The sequence below is a fragment of the Chelon labrosus genome (genome assembly GCF_963514085.1).
Source record: "Chelon labrosus genome assembly, chromosome: 14".
NCBI lineage: Eukaryota > Metazoa > Chordata > Actinopteri > Mugiliformes > Mugilidae > Chelon > Chelon labrosus.
Window position 1 is genome coordinate 26529473 of NC_140347.1, and position 14007 is coordinate 26543479.

At 39.5% G+C, this 14007-nt stretch overlaps 1 protein-coding gene across 5 annotated transcripts; it reads left to right on the forward strand.

Moving 5' to 3' along the window:
• The first annotated feature begins 650 nt into the window (after nt 1–650).
• On the forward strand, nt 651–14004 carry tpd52l1 (tpd52 like 1). 5 transcript variants are annotated; one of them, XM_084560835.1, is made up of 9 exons: nt 651–887; nt 3453–3551; nt 6398–6418; nt 7929–8047; nt 8160–8308; nt 9686–9787; nt 11222–11254; nt 13245–13305; nt 13869–14004. In XM_084560835.1, the coding sequence occupies exons 1-9, from the start codon at nt 869–871 to the stop codon at nt 13989–13991; spliced, it is 726 nt and encodes a 241-aa protein (XP_084416961.1). In that variant the 5' UTR covers nt 651–868; the 3' UTR covers nt 13992–14004. The 5 variants fall into 5 exon arrangements, with proteins under 5 accessions (XP_084416961.1, XP_084416964.1, XP_084416960.1 ...); XM_084560838.1 differs by lacking the exon at nt 11222–11254; XM_084560834.1 differs by lacking the exons at nt 11222–11254; nt 13245–13305; nt 13869–14004 and adding an exon at nt 10276–11212.
• Nucleotides 14005–14007: the final 3 nt, after the last annotated feature.

Sequence of the window (14007 nt, forward strand, 5' to 3'; positions counted from 1 at the left end):
TTTATACAAGACACATGCACGCTGGTGTGCAGATCAGCCTGTTAACAGCAACACTGACCTCTCTCTCTGCTCCTGTTTTAACTGCAGTTTTACTGTATGTCAGTAGGGGTCATAAGAACATCACAGGAGACTGCCCCTACATACCCTTCATTTCTTTTTTGTATGAACAATGGTACAGGCGTAGTGAATGTAAAATAATTTTACATTACTAACATCACCTAACTATTAAATTACAAATAAAATAACACGCTGGTAGCTAAATGTTATATTACTATTATTATTAAATAAGACATTATTAAAATAGCAGCAGCAGTTATGGAAGTTGTTAACGACAGCTTTACAAAGACATTGTTTAGGATGGAGTTAACATTTTATGTGTTTTTGTACTTGCATGAGTGCAGATAACATGCAGATAACAAATACTTGAACAGAGTACCTTACGTGCTTTACTTGAGTATTTTATATTTTAGCATTGTATTTTATGCTTGTATTATATAAGGCAGCTACATACCGTTTTTATTTTTTTATTTATTTTCTTTCTGAGAATAAAACGTTTATGCTTCTTAAATGTATTTTTGTTATAATGTGAAATTTTATTATAATTATTTTAGAAAACTATTAAGTGTTTGTGTCCAATCAGTGCAACTTCCGGTAACGAATGTCCGCGTCCAGCGAGCAAAATAAGTGTAAATGACCACCGCGCGAGCCCATTGGCTCGTGCTCCAAGCCCCGCCTGAGAGCTGGCCGAGCGCGTGACATCCAAGGAAACCCGAGTAAACACTCAGTGACCAGAAGAGCGGTGCTTCGCGTGCTGTTGATCCTCGAGTGTCTCAGAAGGTTATTTGGGAAGTTTACCTGAGTGTCGCTGATGGAAACCAGACAGCAAGGTGAGACACTTGTTGTTATTACTTTATTTATTTGTTTGTTTATTTGTTGACCGGAGCTAAGCTGCACTGACTGCACGCGCAGCTCTTGAGACGTTGGAAAAGAGACTCACTCACGATATTTAAAAATGTGCAGTGTAGTAGCATATGTTGCAGTCGTGAAATGATAACTTCAGCTGTTGCAGAATGCCTCCTTAAATGTGACACGTGTTTAATTTGGCATGTGTCATTTGTCTGAAGAGAGTGTTTCTACAGTCATACAAAGAGACTGTGTGTGCAGTAGACCCAGTCCTGGACTGGTTGCAGTTTCCTGCCACTGAGGATGTCGGCTGTTCCACTGCATGGGTTTTCTGCTATTTCTGGTATTTGTAGAAGTTCAACCAACAAATCCTGACAGTTGATCACCCTGTCATCTTCTACAAATACATTCACCAAAGTAAAGAGTACTGTAATTCTGTATGAGAGCGACTTATATGAACAGGAATCTCACCTCTCATCTGGCTGTAATAAACACTTTTTGAAGAGAAGTTGTGTTGTTTTAAAGCTGATATATGAGTTACTCATTATTTTGTGTTGTGAATATTATGTACTGGTCATTTGAGGGAAATAAATGAGACTTGACCCGATGAAGTAGGGCAGCAGCTCTTTGCACTTTGCAGTCAGTGGGATAAAGGTTTGTTTATCCAGGTAGTTAATTGCATTCGTTTGCATTCCAGGTCTAAATGGGTACCAGTTACAGCTGACAGGTTGCCAGAGAGTGTAGAAGTTCAGAGGTGGAGCCGGTCTAAAAGACTCTCATTGTCTGTGAAACTTCAGGAGGATTGCATTTATTATGGGACTATGAACCACCTCAAAACTTTCCAAAACCTTATAATCTACTTATATGTTGTTACAAGGCAATAATTACAGCCTGGAACAGAACTGTTTTTCACTATAGCTGTTCCTAAAAAGGTTTACATGCTTTATACAGTTCGTACAGTATTATTTCTCTGAGGCAACTTGGCCTCCAGTCTGGCTTTAATTGATTTTTCCAGCCATATGACCATCCCCAGGCCTCTGATTTAGCATAGCCACATGACCAGTGGGCCAAACGGTAATCTTGTGACCAAAGGTATTTTGCCCTCTCAAAAAGCAAGGGGGAGAGACAAAGAGAAAGGAGAGTAAAGGAGGAGGCGGATATTATTCCATCGTGCAAGAAGAAGGCCCACAAAGTGACCCATCGCCTGTTTTGATCTGCTAAAATGATGGTACATGTCAAACGAGCCTCTTTGGAATAAACGTTTAAGATCTTAAGAAGGTGAATGTTTTTTGTTAGGGATGCGTCAATTGTGAAATTCTGGGCCGACATCTATACCAGTGTTTAAGAAAACAATTTGGCTGACGTCTGACACCAGTGCAAAATGTGGGTTTGCACGTTTTGCTGTTAATAAATGTAGTTAATGTAAATACCTTTAGTAAAGCTATAAAACACAAATAATTAATAAATACAAACATGGAGGATGGACCACAGTCATCGGTGAAGGTCAGCTTATTTACAGATAGGTCAGAGGCAGTCTACAAGCTATATATCAGCTGGTATCGATGCACAGCCAATACATTCTGTAATCCAAAACCTGTAACTTCAGTTTCTTTTTTTCGAGAATTTTGGACACTACTTACTGCATTTAGACCTTAGGTGAGACAGCACATAATTAAGGCAAAACGCCTCTTACCTTTTTAGATGCGGTCGTGTGCTTGTCACCCAAACATCAGCCAATTATGTTGAATAAAGTGGCCAACCCGGAGAGTTGTGAATTCAGAGTGTATTGCAACAAACTAAAGAACAGTTTAAACCACACACATAGTTATAGTCTCTGTTGACGTAAGTTGACGTACACCGTGAAATTATCACTGTGGCACTGGAACTTGCTGATCTCTTTCCCATCGTGATAACTTATCACGATGGGAAAGAGATCAGAGATCAGAGATCACACATTATCAAAGTTCATTTCAAGACACCAGAATCTCTGAGTAACTTTGCTTCCACGAATCTACCATACTGTTTCTATGACGCATGAAACTTTATACTTTGTGGTTATGTCTTACACTGGAATCTGTGACCTCTTCTTCCCTGTAAATGGTGGTTTAACTGTCGGGTTTAAAAATGTGTAGGCAGAAGGAAATGATCCGGAGTGAAACTGGCTTTGTTCTGGCCTGCTTCCTCCTGTAGTGCTGTGTAATGAGATTTCACCAGCAACTTCCATTGCTTAATAAGCTCAGATATTCTCTCTGGATTGATTTAAAGTCACAAAAGATCTCATTGTGAACCTTATGTGGCAAAGATTTGTTCCTTATCTCAAAAATCTGGTCTATCCTGTTTGAAGAGATCTGATAATCTGTGTCAAAAGGGTCAAGGGTCAGATTTCCTGTCCCTGTGCAAATGCCTAGTCAGAGAAACTGTGGGGAATTAGACATGGCTGTGACTGGCAGGGCAAGAACGCACACTGGAGGAACACCAAATCGCTGTTTGTGTGTAAATAACCAGTTTTCTTGTCTCCTGTCGCTCCTGCTGCTGCTGCTCTGCTGCAGAGTTGTACTCTAGTGTCCTGAGTGAAGCAGTGGTGGACTGGGGCAGCATGGGTCCTGGAGAGGAATGGGTTAACTCAGCCTCACAAGAGGGAGAGCAGGGTAAGACTCAACTCTCCCCGTGAAAAAAATAAAAATAAATAAATACCACACTGAATCACACAAAGCAGAAACCTGCTGCGGTGATGTAAGTGATGCTGAAGCATCACTGATTAGGTGTTAGTAGGAGTGCAGCATGTTTAGAAGCGTCCGTCTGTAGAAATCGACGGCGCAGCAGCTGTTGCCCTTGTGTGATTCAGTGTTGATTTAACTTACAGTCAGGAGAGTGAGTGTGGTCTCGGTGAGTAAACCATGAAAGACAAAAATGCTGTGATCGTATCACTTTTAAACTAAAACAGATTCTTTGAACGCTTCTTTTCCATTAAAACCTTTTTAAATAGGAAGACATTTCACTTCCCTTATGTAAATATTAAAATACATTTCTAAAACCCAGGCTTGACTAAACACTGTCTTACGGCCTCCTATAGAGTCTTGGTAGGGCTTTCATTTAAGGTATGAATTTACATGTAAGGGTACATTAAAGCTGCACTAATAAATATGGACAGAATTCAGTCCTGCAATGCCTTTTAACATCTTCCAGCTTTCAGCAGATTGTCTTGCAGTTGCAACCCACTACTTTATTGTTTTGTTTCTCTCTCTCGGCTCTCAACAACCTCGTTTTGAGCCGAAGTAGACGTTCATTAAAAAAGCACTGATGACTTTAACCAAACCTAACATGCTAATGCTGTTCTGTGTCTTCATAATTTGGCTATTGTAAGAGGATAACACCTCTTACAAGTATCTAAAGATGTCTAAAGCCCTTTGTGCGTAGCAAATATAATGATATAAACACAAAAATGTGCAATAACATAGGATTTTACAGACAAAAAGGCCAGAATTAGCATAAATTATCATGTAGCTATTGAGGTTAATGGGATTTTCACAGCATGCAAAGACTCGTTCGTAATATCCTTAAAATGTCACTATCCTGGAAGCTTTGTTCTGTTCCTGTAAGCTCATAAACAGTTTCAAACGGCTCTGATTTTGCTTTTGTTTTAGTCAGCTCCGCTAAAATATTAAATGGGAACTAATCGCTTTCAAATTAAGATGAATCTAGTGCTTCCTTTTTTGGTGAAAATGTATTCAACTGTGACTTTGTTCAGGTTTGAATCAGGGCATGTTTGACCCTTCTGACGAGGAATCGATTAGGAGGAGCTCATATGGGGAAAGCTCGGCTCCGGTGGTCCAAAATGGGGAACACCGGACAGAATGGGGTAGAACTTCACCACCAGGCGAGGATCAGTGGGGTCACACATCAGTGTCTGACGACTGGGTCATGTCCACTACTTGGGATATGCAGCTGGACTGCACAGGTGATGAGGGATGTAGAGTAGAGCCCATAGAGTAGATGATCTTTCACTTTGGTTGACTATTTACATATCAGCATAACTGTGGGAACCTGCAGCCTCCATCAGGTCTGTCCCTGATGTTTTTATCTGACATTTCATCAACATTTAAGTAAGTAACTATTTTTAGTGTCTATTTTCAGGAATGTACAACATGTAAGTTGTTCAATCAAAGTGAAATATCTTACTGTTGGACAACATAGGTAGTAGCTCCTGCACAAAAACTACTCAGGTTATGGTACATGGCCACACTTTGATACAATGTCAGTGTTGGCAGAGATTACTAAATTTTCCTTAAAAGTAAAAGAAACAATCAGCAAAATTTTATGTCACCATTGCTTTTCAGTGTTGTCTGTGTAACATGGCCTGAAGATTAAAGAGTGAAAGTAGTTGATGGCATAGAAAGTGACATTATCAGGGCAGGTTCATTCAGGATGTCTGTACTGAGTCTGAATTTGTCTATCCGATTTTACCTCGTAACTATTTGGCATGGACCATTTAAGTTTCAGTCTACTTCAAATACCAGAAAAATGACAAAACTACTTGAGTACATTATAGATTAAATGATTAAACATAAAGGTCTTCCATGTGTTCTTGGAATACCACATTCATACTGTGTAAAACAACACTTTAGTGTCTGTTGGTTCTGATAATATAAGAAGCAGCTCCCACACTGAGTCTTTTGTTTCCATAATGAGAAACTGTAATACATGTGACTCTCACAAACAGTTCTGCCATACATCTTTTATAATACAGACACAGCCTGTAGCGAATAGTCAGAAATGTCTTAATGTAATATGCACTGTTCTCTGGTTATATTCCAAGCCTTGTGTTGAAACCTGCATCAACTAAAAGCCAATCTTTGATAGTTAAAGAGAAACATGTGTTAGTTAAAAGGAAACGGGTAAGTTAATAAAGAACCTGCACTAGCCAAAAGAAACTTGCATGACCTAAAAATCATCAGCTAACAAGAAACATTTTCCAACATCTTGAATAACAGTATTCTGAAAATAAAACCAACATGAGCTGACATTGTTATCTTTAAAATAACCATAACCTTTATAAAATAATAAAGTATTGTGTCGTAAATGTGTGAATTCTAGTTGTAGTCTCCTCTTGTGTGCATTTTGTGTTTGCCAAGTTAATTAATAACTCACACTGATAGAAAATGTTTAAATCCTCTGTTTCTCATGGCTGTGTAAACAGGGGGAAAATACTCTTGTTGCACTTAGACAGCTTCTACTGGAGCCATGGGGGTTTAGAAGTCTCATTGTTGTCCTGCTGTGTAATGCTAGCTCACCATGGAAAGGCCTGCCATGAACTAAACTGCTGCATGCTCTGCTTGAGTTGAGTGCTGGGAGCTGTATTTGTGTGTGTTCATGCTGCACAGCCTGCTTTACCTTTAGATTTCAAAGCTGTGAACTGTGGACAGCAGGTCTATTAGTATCGGTCTTAACTAACCTCACTGTCTCCTCACGTCTCTTATAATGCGGCCACATCAAGAGAGAGGACACCTCACTGCAGGTACAGTAATTCATTTCATTTCCAACACTTGCCATATCTTTACTGGTCCACTATGGATACATTGACTCAGTGACCTACATGTGCTTGACTCTCTTGTGTGTATACAGTCGTATCGTTGTTGCCTGGTCATGATTTGACTTTCACACTGGTGAAATCCGACAACAATATGAGACTAATCACACTGAAGCTGTTATAGTCCCTCTGTGTTTAGCTCTCATTTGAGTTTTTTCGTAGTCTTTGGTCTCTAAGTCTCTAAGATGGTTTAATTCAGGATGAGCTTCTAAATAGTGGATACGTGTGGGTGTGGCAGTGTAATTGTGTGTATGATATATTGGAATTTTGAGAGAGGTATAAGTACAGTGTGCAAGTAGTGTAATTATGTGTTTCCGTTGGAGGTAGAAAGTTTTTTTTTGTTTTGTTTTTTAACACAAATCCATCTTGTAGATGTTAATTTCACACAACTTGTTTAAACAGATAAAATGTTAAGGCTGTGATGCAGCTCAAGTAAACAAGCTGAGGTTTTACATAATGTGTCCCCGCAGTCCCCGTTATTCAATTACTGAACTTCTGAAATCAATTACCGCAACTTGAAAATCAGTCAGCTGAAATCTGAAAGCATCTTTTTTGAGCGTGCGTGTATGTGTGTGTGTGTGTGTCTTATCAGACTGTAATGTTGGTCAGCAGAGTTAGAGCAAGATAATCCACATCAGTTAAGCCAGATTAGAGCGCAACAGACTGCGGCCAGAGTTTATATAACTGTCAGACTGACGGAGTCAACTGTGTAGACGAACGCACTGATACGTTGAAAGAGAAGTAGAGAAAGTTTGCATGCTACAAATACAGAGAGGTGGGAGCGTTTCTTATGGGATAACCCTTCGTGTGGCTGATGTGGTTTATTTATATTGTAAATCCATGGCTCCATGAGTCTTAATACCAAGTGAAATTATATCACATTATGTAAATGTATTTGACAGCAACTATTGTCCAAAGTGGCTCAATATGAAAGCTAAATGGCAACAAAAAAAGAGAAGTGGCTTCTGTTCCTCCTGAAGTGAAATGGACATTCATGGGTTTGTTTCCAGGTCCCGATACAAATTTTGTTTTTTCTAAAATTACAATACAATTCACTACATTCCGTGACGATGATGAACCCAGTTACCAAGTAGCATAACAGTATAGATATTAAAATGGCAAAACAAAGAAGAAAATGATTATTAACAAGTATGTGCTCAGTTCTGCATAATGTGCGCATTTTATTATTATTATTATCCTCCTTACATTGTGTGCACCGCGTCCATTAGATTTAGATTTAGATTTAGATTTAGATTTTTATTCCATAAAATCCATTGCCTCCTCCTACGTGGATATGTTAATGTGCAATTATGTTCTGAACTTATAGACTTGTCTCTACAAGTCCAGTTGCCTTTCTTTAACAGTTTTTGATATACCATGACCTGGATGACTGAGAATTTGTGCATTCATGTAGCTTTATTTTGCATTTTTGCAACAGGTTTTCTGGACTCTGAGCCACTGAGAGAGGCTGATGAAGATCTGGCGTCAGATGTCAACCTGAACAACTCCATTCTGACGGAGGAGGAGAGGGAGGAGATTCAGCAAGAATTAGCTAAAGTATATACACACGAAAACACACACAAGGACACCGTTATCTGACAAAACAGTAATTTTTGAAGTGGTGTTTGAAGCCTCTTATGTTGCTCTTTGTCTTCCTGTGTGTGTCCAGCTGGAGGAGGAAATAAATACTCTGAAGCAGGTTCTTTTGTCCAAAGAGAAGCAGCACGCAGAGCTCAAACAGAAGCTGGGCATCAGTCCTTTGAATGAGCTCAGGACCAACTTCAGCCGCGGCTGGCACGACATGCAGAGCTCCACGGCGTAAGCTAGTGTGTGAATGCGTGTGCGAGACAAGGAAAGAAATCTGCATGTTTCAGGTGTTGTGCGTTCATTAATGTGCTGGTAAAAGCAGAAGCACATGGCACAATGGCTTTTATGATTGCTGTCAACATAGATGCCCTTCACAGGACACATTCAAAGTAAACACACGTGCAAAGAGCAGGCAGTTCTTGTCTTAACAGTCAGAATAAACTCCAATCTGTGTGCCTTTTAATACACAGATATCAAAAACCCAATTAAAAAAACATAATCCTCTGCTTCTAGCTGCGCAGCATGTGCTTTATCTTTGTTGTGCTCACTGTAACAGACATCAAAAACCTGATTAAAAACACACCCAGTGGCTGCACAGAGCTTCAGGCTATTGTTGACCTCAGTCAGGGAACAATTAGCAGAACATGTTCTGTGTAGTCCCTGCAGATAATAATACTGTATAATCATTTTCTTGTAAATGTTTGTTCTCTACCTGCAGTAGGAAGCATTTGTTGGTTGGTGTTGGTGTTACCTGCATTTTCAACTTCTTCTTTTCAGCTAAAAAACCTTTTACACATTTGTAAAAGAAGACTTCCATAAGCATGTTGGTTTCGAGTTACTAAAGTCTGTTCTTATTATTGTTATTATATTATTGTCATTATTATTGAATAAGGCCTCATAATCACTGAGATAGCATAATAGTAAAAAAGCTCTCATCAGATTTACCAGATTTAGTTTTAGTTTTAATGTTTACACTCTACAAATTCTTTTTTCCTGCCCAGAATGATGCAAAATATAACATTAGTAAGTTTCAATGATGCTGCTCGGTGGATTTTGTCATCATTGTTTCTACTCTTTATACTAATGCTAAGCTTATCAACAAGATTTAGGGACATCCGTAATCTGACTCTAAGTACGTACAAGACATTTTCCAAAACACCGACTATTCCTTTAACATTTTAGTCTTCATCCTGCAGAAAATCAGTCACATTTCCTGATTCTATGTTCAGTGCTGAGCATTTCTCCAGACACTAAGAGACAGAGAGGAGCAAGTGGATAGTCTCTAAAGGCCACCTTTCTTATCCAGTTACACCTCATCTTGAAGCTCGCTTTACACGCACGGCCTCCATCCTCATCTATAATGAAGCAGTGTGACCACAGGAGGAGCGCAGATATGTTATTGTTTAAAGCTGCCATAGGGGATCCAGATGTAAACAATAGCCCACACAACAAGATGAAACATAGGACTTGTGTCATCCAAAAAGCGGAGTAGGACATTAAAGGTGACGTGTGTGTTCACCTTGGTACTGAAAGTGTGAAGCAGTGTATGAAACCGCTTGTTTGATATGACATCGCTGTGACATGTGTGTTTATGTGTGTGTCTGTCAGCTACAAGAAGACATCTGAGACACTATCCACGGCAGGACAGAAAACATCAGCCGCCTTCAGCACCCTCGGCACCGCCATCACCAGGAAATTTGGAGACATGAGGTACACAATGATATCTATTGCGCCAAAGCTGTGTCACTCGTGTCACTATGCAGAGTTGAGTCTCCGGTGTAGGCTGATATTGTATCATGCAAACAGTGTGGACAGAGACACCCACTAAATTTGGTTGCTCTATTGACATTTCCTCCAACATCCTATCTGCATGGACAAGCGAATGAGAAAGCTGATCCAAGCAGTGTAATTCCAGACATCCAAAGTAAATTTGTAGCAACTGATAGTTGTGGGTCGAACAGTGTATCAGATACTGTAATTATATAGGCGACTGTGTGCTGATAAACCAATCACTTAAAACACAGCTCTATGAAGGTACTTATTCATGGTTTATATGCAAGTGCTATGTAAAGAGTAAACGCACTCGGAAATTCTTCAAAAAGCACATTTAATTTCTAGGATAGGATTGGAAACATCTTCCAGCACTAAATTAAGCTCACCTGCCTTTGACTTCTAGATGTACTTTACTTCTCACACAGATTACTGGAGTTCTTGAGCCCTTTCTCTCACACCCCATACACACTGGACAAATATCTACATTGTCCTCGGCCTCATTGTGGCTCACGGAGAACAATACTCTGCATGGGTGCCAGTCCCGTCCATTTGCTCATCGTAAAGTTCAGTTATCAACTCATTTGCATGACTAACCCGGCTGAGGCTGTTTCACCCGTCCACTACTCCCACTTTTATCCAGGCCACGGTTCTGTCTGTGCCGTCCATCTCTGTGTCTCAGGGAGCGCAGTTTTGACTCTTGCTCCAACTAGTTCAGGGGAGCTTGAGATTACGTAAGCCAGCATTAAGCTGCTTTCTGAGGGAGATGAAGGGCTCGAGGCAAAGTCTGTCTCCCTCTGTCACTTTCTCTCATGTTGTCTCCCTCTCTGACGGTCTGTGTTTGAGAGACTGGAAATGAAAAAAAAAAACTGTTAGTGTGGTGGAGAGAGAGTATGTGTGTATGACAGCTAGAACATGCTGGAGGACGGAAGACTGTGTGACTTTATGTGTGACAGGAGGTTGTTGCAGAAAGTGCGTCCAGCATGTGCATCAGAAAACACAAGAAAGACTTTTGAAGGTCAGGGACCAACGTCGATTGAAAAAACTGTACAACGTTATTTTGATTATGAAGCTAGTTTATCTTATTTCTGTAAGGCAGGACAAATCAGTGTTCCTTTAAACTCTGAACAGCTCTCTGCTACGTTTTGTGGTTTATCTCAACAGTATCATTAAATTAAATAACAAAACTACAGAATTAAACAGCATTAGCATAGTACACATCTAAATAAGACAGAAGTATATTGTGCATTTTTTGAAATAATAAGTAAATATACCTGTTTATCCTGTGGAGATTTATTCGTTAAGACTTTTTCTAATGACTTTGAGATAGAGATTACAGAAAGGAAACAGCTTCTTATCTTTCATATATTCCAGCATGGTTGGTCTAGAGTTACTGTTCCCTCGGAGGTATGTCGCCACAGTGTACAGTAGTTTGGTTTGTGTGGACATAAGCATGTTTGAATATATTTGCTGTGGAGGTTTGATGTGTTTCACTTGCATGTAACTTGCAGCGTTACAAAGATTTAACCACTTTTAAACTGATATTTACTTACATTTACACGCTTGTTCTCAGTCTCACTGTCCTTTTATATACTATGTTTGGTAACTTGTTGAACTAATCATTGGTTGTCACGTAATCACTGTACGATCTACAAAAATGTGATCATTTTGGTTTAGAGTATAAGTATCCACACAAAGGTGAGTATCACTTTGAAGACTTTTTACCCTTACAAACCTCAAGTCTTCTGTGTTCCTCACCACAAAGTAGTCGTAATATAATGTATCTTTTATTTGTACAGTTACGAGATTCTCTGCTTTGTGTATTTCTATGTCACCGCCGTTCATTTTCTGTTATTCCCGTTTTGACATATCTATACAGAGTATATGTACAAAACGTTAATTATTCACTCTGTTGATGAATTGGATCCTTGTTTTCTTTTGGAGTGAGTGTGGATAGGTTTGTGTGTTTGCGTCATTTAACTCTAGAAGAACATTTCTGTTTTGTGTTCAAGTTACAACATTTTCTGCAGCTTGGTTCCTGAAGTGTTCAGCATTTTGTCTGTGTACGTTCTATAGCAGACACTGTATAGGATTAAAGATCTCTTCATATTTCCTTTTTAAGATTTAGATGTTCCCTGTAGAATTCCCTGTAGAATAAAAGTATATAACATAGTGAAACTGTTTTACATTAATTACACAAAGATCCTATGAAAGTGAATAGAAAGCATGCGACTGTATAGAAGTGGATTAAAAGTTTCTTAAAATGTTTTCCATCTCCCTCCATGCTTCCAAAGGTCCAACTCTATAGGGTAAGAACCACACAGCTGATTTAGTCCCATTAGTAGACCCAAGTCTGGGGCAGCATGTCTTAACTCATTAGCTCTCAGTCACATCAGCTGATGGCACTAACTATCCAGTAGGTACAGTTAATTGCTGCCGTATCGGAGCGTTGTACTCAGTCAGGTGCTTATCTCAGTCCAGAATCAGATGTAATTGATTTTTATCTAAATAAATTGTCTCTGTGAGTCATGTGAACCAAGTGTCCCTGAACTTCCCAGCTCATCACTGGATGCAGCAATGCGCTAATAATAAGAGCAATGCTGGTTTTACTGAACTGACTGATGAAGAGATTTACAAAATGATAGGCCGCGCTGTATGATTTCATACTACAGGTGTAATATCCTTTAGTCTGCGTGGAGCTTTACCTGCTTTATTTCTCTATCAGCAGAACAATCAGTTTCCCTGCAGAGGTTCATCCCCTGCTAGTACAGGCCTTGAAATTCATCATTTTCTCCTCATTTTTTCAGTTAGACAAAGTGAGACTAACTTCACAGAAAACATAAAAGCACATCTTTCTCTTGCTGAGTCTTGCTTTGTGTTGCTTCTGGTTTTGTGTTTGCAACCTGTGCTAATCATTAACTCTTCTCTCGCCACGCTCTCTGGGGACAGTTACTCTATCAGACACTCTATGAGCATGCCCACCATGAGGTAACCGTTCTGTTTGCTTCTGAGGGAGTATCGTGTTGATTTTTCGTGATTTTATCAAGAGATTTTACTGTACTTGGATTTAAACAAACTCTGAAACATGTGGTACATCGTATGTGTGTTTAAAAACAGCTAAATGCACTGTTACAACTGATATTTGTTTAGTTAGTGGCTGTGATGTGGTAAGGTCATTCTGACACTGATAAACCTAGTAAAACTCAAATACACTAGATGTTCTCACAACCTCGCTCCCTCTGTATTGCTTGCTGGTCTTCACTGCCTCAGTTCAGCTAAAATGTATTCATCTGCCAGTTCAGAATATATACTGTATAGTTATTATTGATTCCACTTTTTGATTGTGATCCAAAAAGGTAATTTCTCAAATAATCTGTTGATTTTTTTGCCCCCACAGAAACTCTCCCAGTTTCAAGTCTTTTGAGGAGAAGGTTGAGAATACAGTTTCCACCATCAAGGTAATCATTGTGTGAGAGTGAGTTTGAATTATTGAGTGAAGTCCTCAAACAGCTTCACAACGTTTAATTGGATACTTTACACTTTGGTACTTGTGCATTTTGGAAGTATCTATTCAGTATATCTAACTCTAAAGCAAACCTATTAAGAAACAGAGAAAACTGTTCAGGTTACGAAGTGGCAGTGAAGGAGAAGGGAGCAAAACACTATAATCTGTGTGTAATTACTAGCTTACACTCTGACAGTGAGCCCACTGGTTATTTATGTTCACAGTGATCCTGATACAGCGTTAGCAGAAAAACACTGAACTTTTACAAGTCAAAACTGCTGATTAGTTCTATTCTATTTTAAAATTTAATTTAATTTAATTTCCTTGCGTTTATGAAACCCTCTTGAAGACCAGTTAGAAGCTCATCCAGTGAATGCCTGCAGGACTTTGTGACAGTCTGCCACCTGGAGCATTCTCTGTAGTACAACACTGTTGGTGCAGCAAGGATACGTAGAAAGACAAAGCTCTTCTAATCAATGACAGTTTATGTTTTTCTGCATTTGTTTCTTCTACCAGACCAAAGTTGGTGGCACAGGAACAGGAGGCAGCTTTGAAGAAGTCCTGTCATCCGCAGCAAACGCCAGCTCTCAGGACACGCCCACCAACAACTTGACGGACAGCTCGGAGAGGCCGTGTTAAAGCTGCATCCACACTG